General features: G+C 27.0%; 1 protein-coding gene across 2 annotated transcripts in view; it reads right to left on the bottom strand.

Annotated features, from left to right (window-relative positions):
• The window catches only part of LOC148231344 (serine proteinase stubble), a 38,447-nt gene that overhangs the window by 12,803 nt on the left and 2,112 nt on the right, over positions 1–23,532 (bottom strand). Inside the window, exons 1-2 of one of the 2 annotated variants that reach the window (XM_088196042.1) lie at positions 9,430–9,557; positions 2,101–2,464 (exon numbers count right to left, since the gene is read on the bottom strand). The exons of the other annotated variant lie outside the window; for it this stretch is intronic. Of the exons in view, the coding sequence (XP_088052168.1) occupies positions 2,101–2,398 (298 nt within the window). The 5' untranslated portion in view covers positions 2,399–2,464; positions 9,430–9,557. Of the gene's footprint in view, positions 1–2,100; positions 2,465–9,429; positions 9,558–23,532 lie in introns of those variants that run through there. 2 annotated transcript variants of the gene reach the window in all.

Here is a 23,532-nt window from a genome sequence, read left to right as displayed (position 1 = left end):
CTACACATTTTGAAATGTCAGATGAGGAGCAAGAACCATATATGTTACACAAGATATTGCAACCGGAGGGTATGCCTTCAGCAAGAGGATCTGTCAAATAACAGCTACTTAGCCAAGCTATTTCTGTAAGCCGATGAATTGGATATCTAAGAAAAACTTGGTAAACGACAGAGAATCTTGGAGTTAATAGGTTCGACTAATAACAAAAAATATTCGTAGCTTTAACTGTAAATGGATAATTTTTTTGGTTATTTTATTCTGTTTAATTTACAGGAAAATCAGTGTATCTAGGTTTACTTTCTTTTCGGTCAATGAACTGAGTGGTAAATTTTTATTTAGGTAATTTGCAGTCTTGTTTTCAGTGACAATGGAATTGATAACAATTTTGGAAAAGTATTTTTTTATTACATATAATTTTAAAGCTTTGAGATGTTTGTAGCTCATAAAAAATGGTATTATTAAATAATTTTTACTCAAGGATTTCTAAATTACAAAGTTCCTAAATGAAAAGATTACTTAATTAAAAAAGAAAAAATAGTACAAAAAAAGACCAAGCAGACTAAAACTTATATTAGAAATATTTAGATATATTTCAAGTTCATCATTTTTTTTTTATATTTCTGTAGAAATAAAAAACATATTGAAAATTATATTTATGTATCTTTAATTTTTCACAAATTTTAAAGCCACAAATCTTATGGCTGCTATTCTGCCTATTAAGTAATTATTAAAATAAATACATAGGATATGTTTTCCTTTACAAAATCCTGATTTTAATACTAGCATTGAAAGAATGTAACTGTATTCATTACAGGATGTGTTGAAAAATATATTTTTTAATACAAAAGAGTTATAAAATATAATTTTAGAGGAAATTAGGAAAGAATATTGGTTAAGGATCATACGTAAACTTGTGCAACTCCGAAATACAAACTTTATACTAGAATAATAAAATTCGTAGAGGACACAAAATAAGTCTAGAATCGAGGTCCATATTTTTACAGGTTACTATATTTTTTTAATTACATTTTTAGTATTAATATTTTTTTTATTCACATTTTAAGTACACATAAACGGTTCTTCTTAATCTACATACTCGACTACTTTCACTATAGGTGATAATACGTCCTAACTTAGAGCAGTATCTTCCAAGACCTTTGATCTTTTTGAATTTATTTTCTAAATACTCAGCTGGGACCATTTCTTCCTGAATTGAAAGGAAAATGTGCATTAAATTTATGCTATGTATTGGGAAGTTTATGCCAAAGTTTTTCCCTTAATATTTTTTGGAAAAGATACTATAATAATTAGCCGTTCAATTGCCATAAAAATATTTTTCAGAGGGATGATTTTAACTTGCCGAATTTTAAAAGAGGATTCGGAAAATTTCGGTCAGTGGCCCTTTATGTCTGTATTTTTAAATGTTTCATTTTAATAACAAATTTAAGAAATTCCAAGAATATGACTCAAGATTTAAAACCCTATCAAAATATTCAATATGAGCTCATTGAGCTCAAAAAATTCACAAAAAGTAAATGATATATATATTAAAAAAAGAGTAGTGGCACAAGTATTTTTTTTTGGTTCAACATCCTCAATATTGTAGTAATTTCTTTGATAAAAATTGTGGCGAAGCACATTTTTTTTAATTTGATGCAAAAATAGGGCTTAAGATATCCTATAATTTGTATATAAAATAAAATACTTAATATGAATCAATACATCATTACACTTAATTAGGCAAAGCATTTGTTTTTGTCAGATCTCCCGAAAAAAACGCAAAAATCACATTGATAAATCAAATCACAATACTAGTTTGTAATATGTGTTTGATTATCAAGTGAAATCTTGACAACAAACTATATGTTAAATATTGTATGCTATTTACTTTTAAAGACATTGTTTTAAGAGCATTTTCTAGCAATAATAATTAAAATCCTAATCATAAAATGGTTTAACGCAACTGTTTACTTTTTATATGCCAATTGATATGTAGCATATCATATGTATTCCTTCTGCTTATATTATACATATATCTGTGTGGAATATTAAATTTATAAAAATCATCGAAGAACAATCGGTTACGAGAAAAACCCTTACTTCTCCCCAACAGTTCGATGATGTTATTGTCCACGTCATGACCACTCGATTGTCCAGGCTTCCTTCTGGCCAACGCCTCCAGCAAAAGAAGCTCTTGCTGCTGCTGACTCGGCTGCCTTTGCCTCAGCTCCGGGTCCAACCCGCCGCCTGACAGGCTGTCGATGTTCAGATTGACGATGTCGTTGTCTTCCTCGGCCGAAACGCAGTGCACTAGTGCAGCCAATCCCACCAACAAAAACACTACTCCCTTCCCCCATTTCGCACTTGTAAACTTATCCAGGACTTTGTCGGCGGTCATTTTAGTTATTCGCCACTATTGTCATCGCACCCTTTTATCTTAAAGCGTTTCATTTTGGCGGTTGCACTGCAAAACAAACATCCGATTTACGAAAACGCTGCTGATTGGGAAACCGTATATGGCAACACTCGAAATATTGCGAAATCGTTAGCAACATTTAGTCGGATGGAAACGGTCGTATGTGACACCCCCTCACGGTAAAATTTAATTACTATTTATAAAATGATTTACTAACAAACTATTATACACGTATAGCTCGATAATAAATCATAATGTTGGTCAATTTTTAAACATGCTACGTTAAACTGAATGCCGATTTTTTTACTAGATATCAATCGTCGGTTACAAAAAATTTAAATTAAATGAGTCAAGGGCATATTATACAAACAGTAAAAGGTTGTGTAAGCAATTATTATCAAACATATTTTAATATGTGTATGTTGTTTAGAACAAATATATGTTTAAAAACTATTTTTACATCACATATCCCTAGGTAATTAGCAAGCAAAATATACAAACTAGTATTGTAATACCACCAGAATTAAATTAAAGATGGTAATGTCCATTTTATTATTCGTATACTATTTTATAATAAATATTTGCATAATGAATTGAAAAAAAAAATATATTCTGTACTATAAGATTTTTTCGGTTTTTTGCCATAAAGATAAGATAACTTGATGTATATGTTTGATACCTCGTACATTTGAGCTCAAAGTATAAATGTAATGAAGACATAACTTTTGTCGCTCTGACAAGTTCATAGCGATAATTGGTGCTTTATTTACTATTCAAGAGTACAATTTAAATGAGCAATATATAAAATTTAATGTTCCATAAAACGAATTTATTTTGCATTATAATGAATATCTTATGAATCCTTTTTCAAAGAAAAAACCGCAGATTTACCTTACGTAAATGCACAAACAATTCGTTTTATGGAACAAATTATTTATTTTAATGCACATCTCCCAAAATAATTCCGTTACAATTAAGTTTATGGGCATTTTCTATATACCTATCTTTACGGGCACCGTCAAATTGACAGATAAGCACAAGTGCTTTTATTTTTATTTTTAAATAATTTATTTAACTGAAATAAGACTAAAATAGACAGATAGTATTGATCAGTATTGATCGGATCGATGAATCATTTTTCGAAGATTCACCTTATATAATTGCACAAATAGTTCGTTTTATGAAACAAAGTATTTATTTAAATGCACATATTTCATAAAATAATTCACACACCTTTTATTAAAAGGTGCGATTTATACTTATATTTATTTATTGACAATTTATTTCTATTAATACTGACCATTACATTTAAATGTTACTAAATATTTAATATTAGAAAAACTATCGTCTCATTTGTTTCGTATTTGTTATTTTAGTGACATTGTATCTAATTAGTTTTAATATTATTTTATAGTTACATTAGCTAAGGAAATGACATTTGTTGCCACAAGAATTTTATAATTATGTATTAAATAAAATAAATTTTAATGCTGATTTCATTTTTTATAAATTGTAGTATTTTAAACCAAAAATGTTATATAAACAATTATAGAAACAACAATAACCACAATAAAAATCGCTACAATATTTTTTTTAAATAATGTGGTACTTGTTAATTAGTATAACGCAACGCTCAAAAACCACCAGTTGTTACTCTCCACTATATTGTGAGTTTATAAATTTATTTGATGTAATGAAAATGTATATGAACATATTTTAATTCAAGCATAAACTTAACCGAAACAAATATAATGGTATAATGGTTAATTTGTTTAGATTAGGTTTGGGTTTGAACAGCACGGGCGTATTTTTGAGCGTTGCGCCGTGATAATTAACAAGTACCACATTTTTTTTAAATATTTATAGCGCATTTTATTATGGTTATTTTTTTACTAGAATATATTTTGTTATAATCGTTTATATAATTCCTAAATTGTCGTTTTTGTTTGATGCTAATAGTTTTTTACTAAAAAGTTTGTGTTTTAGTCGATTTTATCATTTTATGCTTTAACTATATTCATCACTTGCAACATATTTTAAAAAGCTATTTCACTACTTTTTCTTTTTTTATCTTTAATAAAATTTACAGTAGTTTTAGGTTTATTAATTATCAATTTTTGAAATGAAAAAAATTCAGTTTAAAAATACTTCAATAAAAAAAAACACCTACTAAGTTTTAAACTCTAAATTCAAAACTCTAATATTTAAAAGAGAAAAATGATTATACAAAAAAAAAAAAAAATTCAATACTTTTACAAAAATTTCGTTTTGCTAAAAATAAGTTTAAAAGTAAAATAATATTGATTATTTTTTATTAAAATGTTTATTTTAATGACATAAAAAAATATTTGTGTAATTAACGCTTCATTATATTATTTTCGATGATTATGGTAACATTTTTTGATAAACGTATTTTGCCACAAAGATGCACTAATTATTTTTTACTACAAAAAATCTCTAAAAAACGTTATTTTTTTACTTAAATATCCATTATTTGTATTGCCCTTTTAGAAAACCTTTAAAATTCGTCACATAGGAGATAAAATATTATGTTTATAAATTGCAAATATTTCTAAAATACAACTTTTATTGTTTATTAGTTTAGTAGACTATGAAAATTTACATTAAATGTACAAACTTTTTATGCTTATTCAAAATTTGAAGATTCAATTAACATACTTTGTAAGAAAAATAACAAATATAAAATTTTTAGATTGATTTTTATAAACCTTTTTATTAACTATTATAGTAATTTATAACGAATTTAAAATAAAAAAAATCAGATTTAAAGCTGTTTTTTAACAAAACATACAAATATATGAAAACAACATGGTTATTTAAGGGAATCCTTCAAAAAAGTTTGGTCGAAAAGAGTAACCCAGTCATTTTATTATCTTACCTAATTTTATCAAAAGTAAAATTACCGATTTACATAATTCAAGATTAATGAAAGTTGAAATCAGCGAGTCATTTGTATATTTTTGATTAGAAGTGTAAAAGTTATATTACACATTTTGATCAAAAATTCATTTAAATTCTTACCCAATTTTATCAAGAGCTAATTCATTAAAAACTAATGAAAGTTGAAGATAGTATATTTTTTTTAATCAAAATGCATTGCTTGTACCGTATTATTGATGTCTGTTTAAATATCATTTAGATCAAAAATCCAAAAAAACTTCAATCAAATCTGTTTGATTGGCTATTCAATTTTTCTTCGACCATAATACATTCTTGTATACGAATAAGACGACTTTTCACATCAATCATATGAAAAGTCGTCACTTTTCCGCCGTTAAGGCCACATTACGCACATCGATTAAAATTATTCGTGTCATGCAAATCATCTAGCTTGACTTTATGCACACACCCACGTACGTACGCATATTCCGTCGATATTAGAAAATGGCATATTAGAAACTTCAGGCAGGAAGAAAGCGAGGTCAGCCAGCCCGAGATCAGATCTGATGATCAGATGGAAAATGTGCACCGCTGCTGCAAGTGTTTACTGTATCCGAGCGTTTATTTGGGAGGCGACCTCAATCTGACCAGATTGGATTTTGCGACGATCGACCAGTGAAAACTTTCTCACTTTCGCTTCGACGGCAAGTACCTGAGACTACACAATCCAAATGGCGTGGGAGATAACGAGCGGTCAGGAGACAGGAGACTTGACAGACTGACCGAGACAATGACCGGCTGAGAAGGTAGTAGTTAAGTATTTAATCGAATTAGTGACGCCGATCGAGCACGGCATAGTTTGGTTGACCGTTAATGTCAGTTAAAACAGTTGACAGAAACATTGCGGAATACGCCTTTTTTGTTATGGAGCGATGAAGGATTGCAATTATTTGATTATTATAATGACCGTCTATATACGTCGTCCTCATCGGACGACGAAAATCATTATTAAATTTTGATAGATGTAATCAAATATGATGTAAATTTGGTGGATAATTATTTCAGTCCAATGTGATTTATGTATGTATGCAAGACGACGTTTCGACATATCGTCTGTCATTCATTTTAGAGTAGTAATTTGCCTATTCAGGTGTCCATACTTTAACGTGAAGACAAAAAAGGAAAATTTATGTTATGATAATTTTAATTATATATTCCATATGAATTGTGATCAAGCGATCAAGTATTAAATTTCAATTAAAATTACTGTAGCATTAGCAAATATTATTAATACATGAAATTATAAGTGTTAAAAAAGTCATTATTTAATGGCAAGATATTTATAAAAAAAATATTTTTTTATCTCAATAATGTTATATTAATATTATATTAACCTAATACTATCAAGGTTATTTCAATAAGCCCCTCTCATGCGCTAGATTTGTCTACTATGTATTATTATTTAAATTTTTTATTTTATTTTATTCCTATGTTTTATTCTCTAAATTAAAGTAGCTCATTATTAAAGTTTTTTTTTGAACCTAATATGCATGACATAGTGCAATTTAAGTTAATTATTACACTATTTGTATGAACGATTAAGAAAATCTAGGAAAACCTAATCTGAATAATCTGTCAGATATAAAATAATATTTTTTTATGATAAGTCTTTTCACATGACTTAAACTAAATGCATGTTTATTCATTCTAAAAATATGTTGTCTATTATAGAAAAAGTTTATTATATAAAATATTTAAGAGTAATTGTAGATAAAAAAATAAATATTAAGGAACATTGTAGAAAAATAGGTATATAAACGCAAAAACATACTATACTGCTCCATTTTAATTATTGTGTAACAATATTAGATATGTTTAATAAATAACATAAAATTATGTTGCAAAAATTACAAAATAGGGCAATGAGAGTATTTTAAATAAAATATATTTACTAGTTGTAAAAGTATGATTGGTTAAATGTTCAAGAAATATTGAGGATGAATGTTTTGTATTTATATTTAAGTTAGAAAATAATAAAGGTAAAAAATAAATAGATTTAATACTAGAAATAAAGACAATTTAAGGATATTTAGGTATAAGAAAATGAGTACGGCCAGGGGAATTATATAGGGAGGTGTGAATTTGTATAATATTAATCTTGGGACAATTCGCAAAAATAAAAATGTAGCGGGTTTCCTAAATGTAATAAAGAAACACCCTCCAAGCATTTTTATTTTTTCTGTTTATGTTTATATTATGTATATTATGCATGTTTAATTAAAATTTGTTTAATGTAAAAATTATCTATGTAAGCTAAATAAATTAATAAAATAATAATAATATCAAATAATTTTACTCATTTTAAATATTTTTTTAACCTTAATATGCACGACTGAGTTCGATTCAAATTGATTATCACGAGTCATCCGTGAGATTAGGAAAATGAAGGAAAAACAAATCTGGATTTTTTTATAATAAGTCTTTTCACATTATCAATTTCTGAAGAAAAAAAACATAATCTACTAAAAATAAGTATTTATTATGTATAATAATAAATAAAATATTATTTTTCAAACAAACTTAACCCAGCTTGAGCAAAGCGTTAGTAACCTATTTCATATATTTTTGCGATTTTTATAATTATTAATTTAATTTAATTTATATTCTATGTAACCCTATATTCAACGGTTAAATATTACATTTATTTTATTAGTTTATATTTGTACTGATTTTTGTGTATATTATGGAATACAAAAAAAGCAGATACAGCAAAAAACTTTATGCTTCCTTTTACAGAAGAAAATGCTATATTTTTGTCTAAACACATGTGTATATTAACACACAAAGGCATATAGCAGATTACTGCCAAAAATATATTCATTTAGAATAATATTTTGGGATCCAGCCGTACCGTGTATATTTTCTTCCTTCCAAAACAAAATAGATAATATCTACAAAAACCGTATTGATAAAAAATCTACACAAAAATTTAATTATCCTCTCATTATGAAAAAGGCATAAAAATATAATTACAGAAAAAAATAATAACTTAAATCAACGAATTCTTAAAAAAAAGTAATATATTAAATCTGAAATCAGTGTATAAATGAACATAAAGGTATTTTATCTTTGTGCCAAATATTTTAAAAGATTTCAAAAACATTTTTATTATTAAAGCAATTTTTATAATAAATATATTTTTTTATTTGCACCCTGTCCCGGCTTCCTGCATTTTTTTTTGGTTCAATACGTCGAAATAATAAATAAAAAAAAATATTCATAATACTATTTTTTGCAATCGAAAATTTTTTTGATTACTTTACACTTAATTTACTATATAATTAACTAAAAAAAATATTGTCTAAAGATGTTTCTTTAGCTTACTAAATATTTTATAAAACATTATATAACCGGTAGAGGGGATGATTAGACCGTTGCATTGTCATTCGAGCGTTTTCAACCAACAACCAATAAGACACGAAACAATAAAGATATTATCTCGTTATACAACAACAGTGAAACAATCGACGTAACAGCGAAGAAGACGAGAACGGCACTAATTCGTAAGCGATGCAAAAAATATGCAAAGTGAAAGTGCTTTCTTCCGAATAATGGTAAAAATTTGCGAATTATCAAACAAGTTAAATCATCGATTTTATATGTATGTATGTACACACAAATACAAATATAGATACATAAACACATGAATATTTTTTAATATTATAGTTTCATTGCAATTGTGGTTTACTTTAAGTCAATATTTCAGCAGCGAATGTTCTGTCATTGTCACGATTTCTGAGAAAAGTACTCGGGAATCTGTGAGGACTATTGCTATGAAAATGTAACTTAAATTAAGTCACATTCGAAGTGAAACCATATGTAATATATATATATATATATATATATATATATATATATATATATATATATATATATATATATATATATATATATATATATATATATATATATATATATATATATATATATATATATATATATATATTATATGTATGTATGCACATACATACATACACATATATGTAGATTGATTTTATAAATTTTGAATTGTGATTATTTAGAGTAGATCTCTATGCACAGAATTCACTCACTGTTGTTGAATCAAGATTTGCAAGAAGTGCAACTAAGAAAGTGGCGTTAGAAAGTTAAAAGTTAGCCGAGTGGCGCAATGTATGCGTTTCGCGTCGCGTGGTTCTCGATTCGGTTCTTAACACGGACTGAGGCGCCGAAAGAAAAGTTTCCACTTCAGCAGTACGGTCGTGATGAAGAAGAAGTGGTGGAAGAAGATCAGAAAAGAAGGAGGGAAAAATCGGAAAATCGCTTTTGGAGCGGAACGCTTTTCGCACACGTAGATGGGACCGTTTTTACGAAAATCGATTAGAGCGTTAACATGTTCTTGCATCACTCGTTTGCATATGTATGGCTGTGGAGAATAATGGACTGTTCTTTAATACGTGGCGGCGGATGACCGAGAGGTTGAAGACACTGATGAAAAAATTATTTGGGTCAAGATTGAATCTTAATCGATAATCGATAAGCTACAACATAACAAAAACTGTTTATGAGTATATATATATTTAGTTATATTGTTAGAGATAGTTATTTATATAAGGATGTGTGTCAATTTTGATGCAATAAGAAGTGCGACAAGGAGAAGTTGTATCGTCGTTATTTTTTAATACTACCCTTGAAAAAATATTGCAAAAGTAATCTGATTCGTTGAGATGGAATTTTGAAGAGATAAATGTCTCATTGTTACATAAATAAATTTTCAAAGGATAAATATAAACTAATAAAAATATTGTTGTATATTATAAAAACATGCTGTTTACAATCCCCGAGTAAAAATAAAATTGTTTTATTTTATAAGAATAAGACAGTATAAAAAAAATCAATAATAAAATAAAATAGTTAATTAATTAAGCCAAGCTTACAAAAATTTCGTTTCAGACAGATTTCAGTGTGTTTCTTGTGTTATTTTAGCTTGCCAAAACAAAGATATTTTTGGCGATATCTTTGAGAAGCTGGAACAATTTATGTAAGATGATGCTTATATTCATTTTAATTATTGCTTATAATGCCCGTCATGATCAGATTTGTAATAAAAAAATAAAATTAAAAAAACTAGAATTAGATTTAGACTAGCTTTTGTATGCAAAGTAAAAAACATTTCGGTAAAAATTAATAAGCAACATCTTTCTGGTGGATTAAAGATACATATCAACCTGGGTGCTTTTGTAAAAATTGACACACTTCAAACCAATGTAGGTAACATTTCTATATTCCTTAAATATGACGCGATTTGTATTTATTTAAAAAGCATTAAATTTTATTTTTTCAAGGGGCATATTTTTTTTATAACCACAAGATTTTAATTTTAATTTTATTTTATAATTCACGTTTAAGAAATGTCAAAGTTTAAATGACAAAAATGAGGTGTTTGATTTGGACGTGCAGTAATTTATTTCTCAAAAAACTAATATTGGTAACTACTTTTGTATACATTGCTTAATGTCGCTTAGGGTAATTTTTCTGTTAGATGCGATACTGGTATTACAAACATTATTATTTTTATGACGCTATCCTTTCTTTACTATGATTTCCTAAGCAGATAATTCATATAGTCTAAGCATAAACTCTGATTTCACAGTTTCAAGTGCGTTGACTCTTTATACGATTTTTTTGTCTTAAAAAGACTATAAAAATATGTGAAAGAAGATTTATCAAAAACGGCTATATTTAATGAATGAAAGAAGACTTATTCAAAAGACGTTAAAATCACGATAAACATATAAAGAAAAATAAAAAAGGCTTGTATGGCTAATATGTAATAAAGATAATTGGTTAATGTTGCACTGATGATGCGTCACAAACTTTGTCATTGTCATTCATGACACACAGATTTTAATGGACATCCCTTTAAGAGAATTGCACATTTATTAAGAGACCGCTACTTCACGACATGGACATTAGACTAACGGTAGTCTCACGTCGTAAAGCAAGAAAAGGTTTTATTGGCTTTTTATTAAACTTTCACTTTCGTTTGTCGAGATGAAAGTTTGACCCGCGGTAGTTTTTGCTGAAAAACACATAAAATTGCGAAAATTTAAAACTTTCAACTATATATAATTTTGTCGTATTAAAAACATATACATCTGACAGTATTGTATTGTTTTGTGTGAACTGATATGTTATTGTATTCAGTATTCCACTTTTCTATGTTGCGTCTGATGAATGCGCATTAGAAAATAATACGAGCATAGCTAATATGCAATAAAAAAATCAGGTCATCTACGATTTGATTTTGTTCATCTAAATTTTCTAAATAGGTTTATTGGAATTGGTAATTTTCACATATAAATATCTTAATCAATATTTATATTTGTGACAGATAATTTGTTTAATTATGCATGCAGTCTAAATAAGAAAACAGATTTTGGCATAGTTTTTAATATTTTTATATACAGATTTTGGCATAATTTCATATGCTTATAAATTGTGGATATTAGTTGAACTTTTAGTTATATAAGCGAGCTTTATCAAAATATTTTTAAGATATATTTTCAGAATAAATTTTATGGCGATAATATTAAAACCATGAAATCATGAACTCGAAAACCAAAAAAAAGATATACTAAAAATATGCTTTAATTTATATTTTTAAATAATTTTTGCATTTAGTCTTTTTCCTCTAAAATTAATATTTAATAAAGTAAATATATTTTTATAATTAATTAACTTAACTGAAATATTTTTAGAATAAGTTTTATGACATGATCATTGAAACTACGGCAGTTTTTGTGCCCTCAAAAATACATAAATGATCAAAAATGTAAAAAAAATGTAACGATATTTTTTTTTTAATAGCAGACATTCAAGGTATTGATTAGTTAAATTTTTCAAAAGAATTCTGAAAAATTTTAATCGAACTTAGCCAAGGTTTTTACATTAAATCCTGGCAATGAATTATAATATATAAAAAAAAACACACAATAATAATATATAATATAATTTTAATTGAGGAATGTATAATAATTTAATTATGTTTTTTTATCTGTGATCAATGAAAATGGTTTTAAATAAGCCTATATATTTTTTACACAGGCACTGTGCCTATTTTAATGCCCTTTAATGATATTAACAGTAATAAAAACTCTACATCTACTTTCTAATATTATTTTTGCCTCTCTGTTTGTAATGAAATAATTCCAAAATTATAACATTGACCCACAGTACTTCATTCTATCAAACATATTACACATAAATAAATATTATAATTAAACTCATTAATTACGAACGCAATATTTTAGTTCAAGTCTCCGCTCTTGTCTATTGTCTCCTTAAATTTTCGAAATATTTCGTTATCGGAGCTCATCGATTGCGCCAAAATATAACTAATAGATATCAAACAATGGGATATTAGCGCAATTTAACCATAATATAAACACATGTGGACCTTTGTATCGCAATATGAAATATTAATAACGATCGTTAACCGTGGGAATATTCCATTTTAGTACCTTTACGAATTAAGTTAAAAACGCTGACTTAACGCAGTTGACTATGTAAATTAAGCTTCGAAAAAAGAATGTACGACTCGGCAATAACTCAGTCGCCATTTTCCGCATACACAAAAAAAATAACGAGTCGTGAAAATCGCCCGATTAGGTTTAATTTTATTTTTATGGTTCAAATGCGTGTTTTCACCAGGGTCTTTTGCGGCGTACGCTAAAGTGTGTTAATGTTATTTCTGATTGCTCGAATCCAATTGATTACTAGAAGATTCTTTCCACAAAGGTCAAATGATTCGATTCACATTACAAATTGCACTCTACAACTCTGGTTAAAGTTTTTTAACAATTTGGGTTTATATTTTTTTAAGCTTCGTATGGTATGTATACTTTGACAAGTTATATTGATTTGTTTTAAAATACGACATTGATTTTTAAAGATCTTGGGAAAACAAATATGAGATTGATCCTCCAGACATTATTTAAAATTGTTGAGATATTAGAAATTATGAGCAGTACCTTTCACTGCTACTTCTTTGTACCGATTATTATTAGTTCAAAACACAAAGTAGTAGATTTGAATAATTTGTAAGATGAAAGTGATAGAAATGGTAATGAAACCTCACAGTAAAAAATAATACATATTTGAAACAAAAATATAGTAAATAAATGCTATTCTTTATAGAAAAAATCCTGTAAATTTACGGGACAGTATTTATGTAAATTAAATTTTAAAAATAGCAAATACAGTATTTCACCCTCTATATAATAAATCCTCAAGATGGAGAATTTTCCTTTGCTTCAGAATTATTCACAATTCCGATACTCGATACAAGACCTTAAGATAATAATCGAATAAATTTTTAAAATGGCCAAAACTATAAGATGCTTAAATGCTTAAATTTCAGCATTAGTTCAGATTTATTATTTACTAAAAATGTGTTATAGAATATATTTATTCTTTAAGATGCTAGATGTCTAGATTATACATTAGTTATTTTAAAAGTTTATATAATAAATAGTTAAAAAGATATTTTAATTGTGAAAGTTTGGTTTTTATTAACACATCCTTCAGTGCGTAAATATAATGTTACTTTAAAAATACACAATTAGAGTAAAGAACTTTTTTGCTCCAATTAAATAACAAATACAAGGTTTATATTAATAGAAATAAAACGCATAGAATTAGACAATTTTTAACGAATCTATTTTAGTTGCGGTTATATTTTTTATTAGTGCATGTGGCGGCTACATGTGTCACACAGACAAAATTCCACTGGCGCGGCGAAATAAGATTTTAAATGACTAATGTATTTATCTTCTAAATATATGTAAAAATAAAACGCTACATTAATCGAATGTAATAATATAATTTTTATTTTTTATATGAATTCGAAGCGACCATAATGGTCATCTAAAAATAACAGCTATTGATATTATTTAGTATTTTCACCCATTTGTCTAATTTATTCTTATGAAACATGTAAATTTATCTAAAAGTTTTTCGACCGTTTTACGACCTGCCTGTTTAATCACCTAATTGTGTGCTTCATCTGTTAAACCCTACATTTTATACTTTTAATTGCAATTTATAAACTACAAAATGAGTATATCTAACAACGTTCTAAAATATAAATTTATAAAATCATTATGTTTGGCATGCTTATAATGAAGCTGGGTGTCTGCAATGTTTGTGATTTGCAAATGTGATTCACAAAATTCAAAGACAATAATCTGACAAAAAATGGAAGGCTTTTCAACAAAAATCAAGTAGCAGTAAAATAGAAAATTTAAATTATATTATTATAATTTATGTTCAATTATGTGACAGTAGCAGAGGCGAACACAATATAACCCCAGATGGAGTGCCAAGCGATGCGACGCATATCACGTACTCTCTCGGTCGCTTTGCAGCAAGCATTATTTTTTAAAACAAGTCAAGAGGGATAGTTTTATTTTATAGATAACCCGAGAATTTTTTGTTTTGAAGGTTTAGGGACGCCATTTCAGTTTTATCTATAAGAAGGGGGGGGGGGCAAAAGTTGGTCAGTCAGTGTTTGTATTTTATTTCATTAAATTACAAATGCTCTCACTAATTATTTTATTACCATTTATTAGAAAAAATATGAAAAAATAAGGTTATTAAAATGCGCCATTGCATTCTCTCCGGCGATGGCCAAGGTTGAGCGATCTCTGAGAAAAGTGCTCGTTTTCAACACCATAATGTGGATCACTTTTTCGTCCATTGTTATGCGCTGCTGAGATACCAACCAGAAATGACCTTGATTATTCCACGCGCGAGGGTTTGACTTTCAAATCGTTTAGTATTCCAGCGGTGTGTCTCGATTCAATAACATAAAATAATAAATCACGCCGAAATAATTGAAACCATTAAAAGAACTTTGATATTCCATTAATACACTTTCACTCTAAAGGCGCGACCTTCGGAGCGTGATAATACCACAATTGTGAATATTCAATGAGCATCTGAATCAAAAATTTCGATTATAAACATCCTGATGATGGCGTATCAATGTCAAAAATCATCCTTGTGTCCAAAAAAAATAGCTATCGCATATAAAGTGAAAGGGTTTTGAAAAACCTCTACTAAAAACCATAATTATTTAACGGTACGCTTGGTGCGAAAAGAGCGAAATTCGAAAGTGTCGCAAAATTTTCGCCATCGATTTTGCAAAGTGTTAAAACGGGCAGGAACGAGAAGAAAGCGAAATTGAAAGTTGTGACGTGTAAGTAAAATATAAAAAAAAGGTTTTGTCAAAATGTGCGAGAATGGCGGAAACGAATGAGCGAAAGGTTTCGTAATTGGTGAATAGAGTGAAATAAAAATAGTGACCAATGACTGCGAAATGGTATTTAATGCGTACAGTGCATTGTACAGCTAAATCCAACTGTTAATTCATACCGAGAAAGCTTCACGAATCATATTATTATAAATATATTTGTGTTACTGGAATGATATGAAAGTACCACGGCTTAATGAACAGGTAATATTATATATTAGAATTCTAAATAAAGCAAAAACATGTTAATTGCTATGTAAACTCTTTAAAGCTCTTTAAAGGCTAGAATATGTAAAACCAACAAACGAAGGACATTTTAACTTTCCTATGTAATAAATTTAATATTTTAATGTTATAAATATGTTTTAAAGTTCGTTATAAATAAACTATTTCTTAAATTAAGAATTCCTTTAACCAGCACGATAAGTCGGTAGCTAATAACTAAAATACTTAAATTCGTATCTCAAACATATTTGCCATATTGTCTTAAAATTGCAAAAATATATGAACTTTGTTGAAAAAAGTGAAAGAATAAAAAATATTAGTTATAATAAATAACAATTAAAATAAAATTTGTTTTATTATTTTTTGTCATTATTTATTAACGAAATTTGAGGACACAATAATTTTCGTAGTTCTAATAATTCTTAACCCTTTATATGCCTTAAGCGCGTTAACGCATTATATATTTCCACATCAGATAAGCGTGTATAAACGCTCTACTTTAAACTTAAATATTTTGTTAAAATATGAACAAATTGCGTTAATTATTGCTTAGGCTTTAACTCAGATTATAAATACAAATCGGTTCTCAAACTATTCTGCCGACGGTTCGATTTGAGATTCATTTGTAAGTAGACTTTTTATTAAATATTACCTTTTATAGATTTTTAATATGTACATACTAACATAACTTCTGTCATAAAAATATAAATGTACGTACAGTTCAGTACATTATAATCATCATGATTTTAATTTTTACAAGGAAGTAAAATATTGATAGTTTTAGACATTAACAAAAGTTTATTTTATGAAATAAGAGAAGAGAAGCATACCATTTAAGTTGCATTTTAAAATCATATTACTTTAAAGATTGTTCATTTGATCTTAAGTTTATTTTATGTATTAATTTATACTACTTTATTAAATAAATATTATAATGCTATAACTCGCGTAGCGAAAAATTTTTCATTCACTTAAAAAAGGCAATTCAAGTCAATTTTAAAATATATTTCCAATATATTTATGGAAAATTTCATAGTTTTTTAGCTTTTAGTAATATATATTTTAAAATAAGAATTTAGTAAATCATATTTTATTTAAAAAAAAGCAATTAAGATTTTACAATAGATTTTGGTTTTCATGTTTTTTTTACAAATTAACAAAAAAATTAACAAAAAATGTCATTAAAAAGAATATAATAAATTACTACTTTAAATAAATGATCGAAAAAGATATTAAGATATTTGTATTGGGATAAAATCTATACTTTTATTCAAATAAAGTTTAGTTAACTTAATAAAAATGTCCGCGCAACGAAAAATTTTGATTTAGAAAAAAAGTTGCTGAATTATTCATTGATATTTGGACAGCGTATCGAGAATTCTTACACCTTTTTACATTAACGATTAATGTTTAATAATATTACAAATCTTGGTGGTTATATGTATAGTCCTATCGACCGCGTAGCGAAAATTAAAAAAAAATATGATAAATTACTAATTAAAATAAAATAAAAATTGTGTAAAGAGAAAATCTGGATTTTTACATTAAAAAATCAAAATTATTTTATAGAAATGTCTACGCAGTGATAAATTTTATTAATAAGAAAACTTATTTAATATCAAAGTATAATTTGACTATATTCTATACATTTTTACAATAATTTTAACGGTAAACCGTATTTCAAGAAATCTTTTTTCGACCACGTTGCGAAAATTTATAAAAATACTCACAATATCATTAGAAATAAAATAATAATAAATTACTACTTTGAATAAATAATTTAAAATATATTCTTAATTTATACGTATTGGATTAAAAACTAGACTCGTATTTGAATAAGGTTTAGTTAATTTAATAAAAATGTCCGCACATTGAAAATTTTTGATTTAAAAATAAAAGTGCTGTATAACTAATAGGTAATTAAACCACGTATTAAAAATTCATTTTTACAGTAATTACAATGCTCAATAACATTACAAAAAATCTTTGTGATTATGCATATTTTTTGGACCACCTAGCGAAAAATTATAAAAATAACATATAACGTCAAAAAAATAAAATAATAATAAATTACTACTTTAAATAAACGATTTAAAAGATATAGTAAATTTATTCGTATTGGGATAAACTTAATACTATTATTTAAATAAAATCTAGTTCAAAACGTCCTCGCAACGAAAAATTTTGATTTAAAAAAACAACTGTTTTTATGTCAATAGATAATTTGACCGCGTATCGAAAAGTCTTTTACTTTTACTAAACTATTTGACAATAACTACTAATATTTAATAATATCATAAAAGATCATGGTGATTATATTAACGGTTCTTTCGACCGCGTAGCGAAAAATTAAAATTATTTAAGTGCTAGAAGAAAATTTAGATTTTTACATAAAACAATTTGAATTTTTTTAGAGAATTTCCTTATATCAAAAAAAACTCCATTATTATCAGAAGATAATTAGATTAAGTTCTTACGCTTTTATCAAAAAATTTTACATTATTTTAATATTCAATAATATTTCATCTAGAGCTGATAATAACGTATAGTTTTTTTTGACTGCGTAGCGAAAAATTAAAAAATATATAAATAAAATAATTAATATATAATGTATATTTATTCATGCTACGATAAAATTTAAATTTTTACCATTAAAACTTATTATTAATCTAATTATAAAATCCACGAAGTGAGAAATTTTGCTATTTTAAAAAAGTGCAATTAATATAGTATTTTTTTCTAAAAATATTTGGACCTGGTAAAATTCTTTGCACTTTTTCCATCAATTTAACATTGTTTATAAAACACTATTACCACAACAATTAGATAATTCGTTTTAAATATACTATCTAAAGATAATTAGACCGCGCAACGAAAGTTTTTACACTCTTTCTAGACATTTTGAAAATTTTTTATACTATTTAAAAAATTGTTATAATAATAATATAAACCATTTTAAATACACTAATAAGTGCTCTTAAATTACTAGACGCTTGATATTATCAAAATTGTACAACAAAATATGAACACAAACATATGTTAACTAATGTTTGTGTAAAATTATTATGGCTAATATATTTTTTTATATTCTAATTGTATTTAAAAATAGTTTCAACTACACTTTTATTACAGATTGAACCCATTTATATGTGTTTTAGATTATACTCATAGTTTTTTTGTTATATAATACTATAATTTTTAGAAAGAACTCAATGATAAGTCATTTATAAATAAAGTAAAACGCTGAACGTTTTAAGTTTTCTTTCAACATATTTATGACAAAAAAATTAAAATAAGTTTAATAATTGCAAATTAATACATAGCTGTGAAATATTACTAAAAACAGTAGGGGCTAAACAAATATTAACAGAATATACAATGTCTTAAAATGAACGAGTAAGAAATTTTACATACACTTCGAGTTATCTTATGTTTAATCATGGATTTTTAATTTAAGCTCACTTATGTTTAGTTAATTTAGTTTTTAGCGATATACCTAACTAAATTATAGCAATAACTATTATTTTGACTCAGTATTAGTCATATTCTACTAATGTAACACAGAATCGCCAATCAAATGAAACCATTTCTCATCGTAACGACTCGGAGAGAGGATCGTAATAAATTATTAAAAGAAAAACGTACACACGTTAGCCAAATTAAGAATCAGCGAAAGTCAACGATTAGCTTATTCTATAATTGAAACGAATCCATAAGTATCGTTGTGTAAATCATGACTAACACTTTGTAACAAACGCCGGCGACTTTTTTCGCTGCCATATGAGAACGTCAACGAAAGTGAAATAACATTTTTTTCTCACATCGGTCACGTAGGCGCGGACCACAGTTGGACAAATGCAGGGCGCCGGTTAAAAAGTGAAACACGCGGCAAAGGAGTAGGAGGGGACGACTCACAGTGAAAGTTCCGCCGGTGGGCCAAAGTTTGTCCGACATTCTTCCGTTTGAGATCGAAAATCACACTCGGAGGTAGTGATGTAGATTGTTTACAACTAATTAGATGTATTCAATAACTTTTTAATTACTATGACTAGAACCAATACTGCAGTGAATGTGATAACATATCATTAAACAGTAAAAATTTGCTATGTTTGATGAAATTTTTGTAATATATATAAATAGCTGATTTAGTCGTAGATTATAAATATTTTGAAAAATAAATAGATTTGTTTACACGTGTCGTTAAATATTCAAATATTCTAAGTCAACTTTTCCAGGTCGTCGAGATGTTTGTCGATACTAATGTAAATAAACTTTCTTCGTATAAACCTAACCTTCTATTTGAAGAAATTATTAGAGATTAAAGCTAAGACTTTATTTTTTAGTATTTTTCAAATTCTTTATGAAGTTTTTTTTGCTTACATTTTTTTTAAAAACTGCATTGTAAGCTATGGAATAATTTCGGAATTGAATTTTAAAATAACACTTTTTTTCCCGACTCATTTTTTATATGCTAATTTATACACTGCTTTAGAACTGCCAACATAATTTATGCCCATATAAGGTTACTTATTTTATATCATCTATTTCATTTTCAATAAAATATACGGCTTTTTCTACATTTAAATGTTGCATTGATAAGATATTTGTGATTCTGTAAAAATTCCGTTAAAAAAATACTAAAATAAAATATATTTTGCTATCGTCAAATTTATTTATTGTCAAATTATAAAATTATAGATTTTTATTCAAGTGAAAGGAGAATTATAAAAATCTTAAAAATCATAACAAAAAAGTTATGTGTATTTTCTTACAAAATTATAATTTGTAGTAATGTATAGATAATTTGGTACTTGCTAGTTATAGGTGTACGGCGCCACACTCAAATTTGACAGTTACGAAACGTCCAAATTCTGTTCAAACCCAAACCTAACCTAAGCAAATATAATGGTTATTTTGCTTAGCTTAGGTTTAAGTTTGAACAACACGGAAAACGCAGTGTGGAGGTTTTTGCGCGTGGCCTTGTGATATTTTTTTAATTAAATGACTATATAATAATTTACTTCGAAAAAGTATAAATATTTGATTGATAAAATCTACTATAGCAAAAAATTACATATTTTAATTCAACGTATTATTTGAGATATTACATCTTTGTAAATAAAAATGCTATTCCAATTTTATACTAGCAATAGATAGCTACGCGTTACATTTAACCGTAAAAAATATATATAAATTGATCCACTACAAAAAAATATTTACAGCATAAACTTGTTGCATTGCTGTTACCTTCAAAATATCTGTTTTAAATTAATTCCATTTATATGTGTAATATATTGTATTATTAGGTAATCCCGGAATTAATGTCGTTTTTTTAATAGGCAACTTTGGCTTAGTATTTTTGGGTCCGATGAGCAGTGAAGACGTGCGCTGTAATTTTTTTCTTCTCTGTGATCCTTTGCCTTTCTTTTAAACAAAAAAAATCTTTTCTACCCCATTTACAAACAATGGCAGAGACGTGTTCTTCGGAAACACATTTAAGAAGCTGTATGCTGTTTTCGTTTCATTAAAAAAAAACTGCGACAGAAGCAACAGAATGCATTTATGACATTTACGATGATATACTGGACAAAAGAAAGTGCCAAAGTTGGTTCAAAAAATTTCCAACGGGCAATCTCGATTTGAAGGACGAGCTTCGAAGTGGACGGCCCAGTCTAGTGGATAGTCCAGCTCTAAAGGCGGAAATCGAAGCAAATCCGATTATGACCATTGATGAATTATCGAAGAAAGTCGGCACATCACGGTCGAACACCCATCGTTATCTTGAGAAACTGCGAAAAGTTAAAAAATAAGGTATCTCGGTTCCTCACGCGCTCACCGATGCAACAAAGCTCAACGCCTCAACACATGCAAAATACTGCAAGAAAAGCAACATTTCACCCCGTTTCTCCATGACCTTATCACCAGAGACGAAAAATGGGTTCTTTATCATGATATAAAAAAATAGAAACAATGGTTAAATCGAGGTCAAACCCCAATTCCAACACCAAAACCAGGACTACATCCTCGGAAAGCATTATTGTGTGTGTGGTGAGATTCGAAAGGTGTAATTTATTATGATGTTTTAAAACAAGGGCAAACTGTTACTGCAGCCCTCTATTGTGAACAGATGGACAAATTAAATACGACGTTACAAAAAATTAGACCTGCTCTTGTGAATAAAAGTAATGTCATTCTTCAACATGATAACGCCCAGCCGCATGTTGCCGATATTACCCGTAAAAAAATCCAGGACCTTAGCTGGGATGTTTTATTGCATCCACCCTATTCTCTGGACTTGGTACCGAGCAACTTTCACTTATTTCGCTTTTTAGAAACGCAATTAGGGAACAAAAAATTCGACAATTCGACAAAAACTGAAATCGGGTCTTTCGGAGTTCTTCGAATCTAAACCAAAAGCCTTTTATGAGAAAGGAATTTTAGATCTAGTAACAAGATGGCAAAGAGTCGTAGATAACACTAGAAATTACTTTGTATTAAAAAAATATTAAATAATTGAAAAAAAAAATAAGTTTGAGTTTTAATAAAAAACGACATTAATTCCGGGATTACCTAATATAATATATCATAAAAATATTTTTAAGTGTATTTTCAAAGCAAAAATTTAAAAAAAATATAGAATTTTGCACAAAAATATTGACAATATCTAAAAATACAGGAAAAATAGTTGTATTTCTATAATATGTAAATATAAAATAAGATATCCTACCCTTGTGGCAAATATCTTGTTGTATAGTAAAATTTAAGTTGTAATTACAATATAAACTGCTTTTTAAAATATATATTATATAGAAATTGTATATATATATATATATAATAACTTATTTATGTTTGTATTTTGGTTGTGATGGTCCATCCATGATCACGAATTTGCTGAAAATTCGTAACTATGACTGGAGAATTACAGCTAAAATAAGTTATAATCGCAAGGAATCCAGAGATTTTAGTAATATATAAATTAAAATATATATGGTATCAATTGCAAACTTTTGTACCTAAATACGAATCAAATATATGTATTTAAAGCATAAGCTAATTAAAAAGTCTCTAGCCACAAATACATTTAATGCAATTCCACAGAAAACTATGAATCTATATTGTAGTTAAAACTATGAAATACAAAATAGCGGTTACAACAACTTTATAGTAATGATTTAAGCAAATTTTATAGTAAATATACCAATAAACCTAATTTAATTTAATAAAATAATCTTCAGCCACAAATACATTTAATTCGTTTCTACATAAAACTATTGTAGTTAAAACTATGAATTACAAAATAGCGGTTAACCTCAACTCTATAACAATTTAAGCTAATTTTATATTAAGTATACCATTAAACTTAATTAAACGTTAGAAAATTATTGTACAAGTCAAAATTTAAGGGAAAAAATCTCGATTATTCGAAAAAAATTTCATTTAAAAATTATTTCTATAAATTACTTTGAGTTTAATAAAATGTTTATAAATTTGGTTTTTCTTTTATAATTTTAATGTTAAAGTAACATTAATAAAATAAATCATAAGATAAAGAATGAGACTAATTTTGTGTATAACTATAGATAACACAAATGTAGAGATGCAAAACAATAATTATGAGTATTCAGAAGATTGTAAAAGTTAAAATTTATAACAGCAA

The sequence above is a fragment of the Plectrocnemia conspersa genome, unplaced genomic scaffold (assembly GCF_051122295.1).
Source record: "Plectrocnemia conspersa isolate PC_06_02 unplaced genomic scaffold, ASM5112229v1 ptg000010l, whole genome shotgun sequence".
Classification (NCBI taxonomy): Eukaryota; Metazoa; Arthropoda; class Insecta; order Trichoptera; family Polycentropodidae; genus Plectrocnemia; species Plectrocnemia conspersa.
The sequence above is the reverse complement of the archived record's forward strand: the minus strand, read 5'-3'. Positions and strand labels throughout refer to the sequence as shown.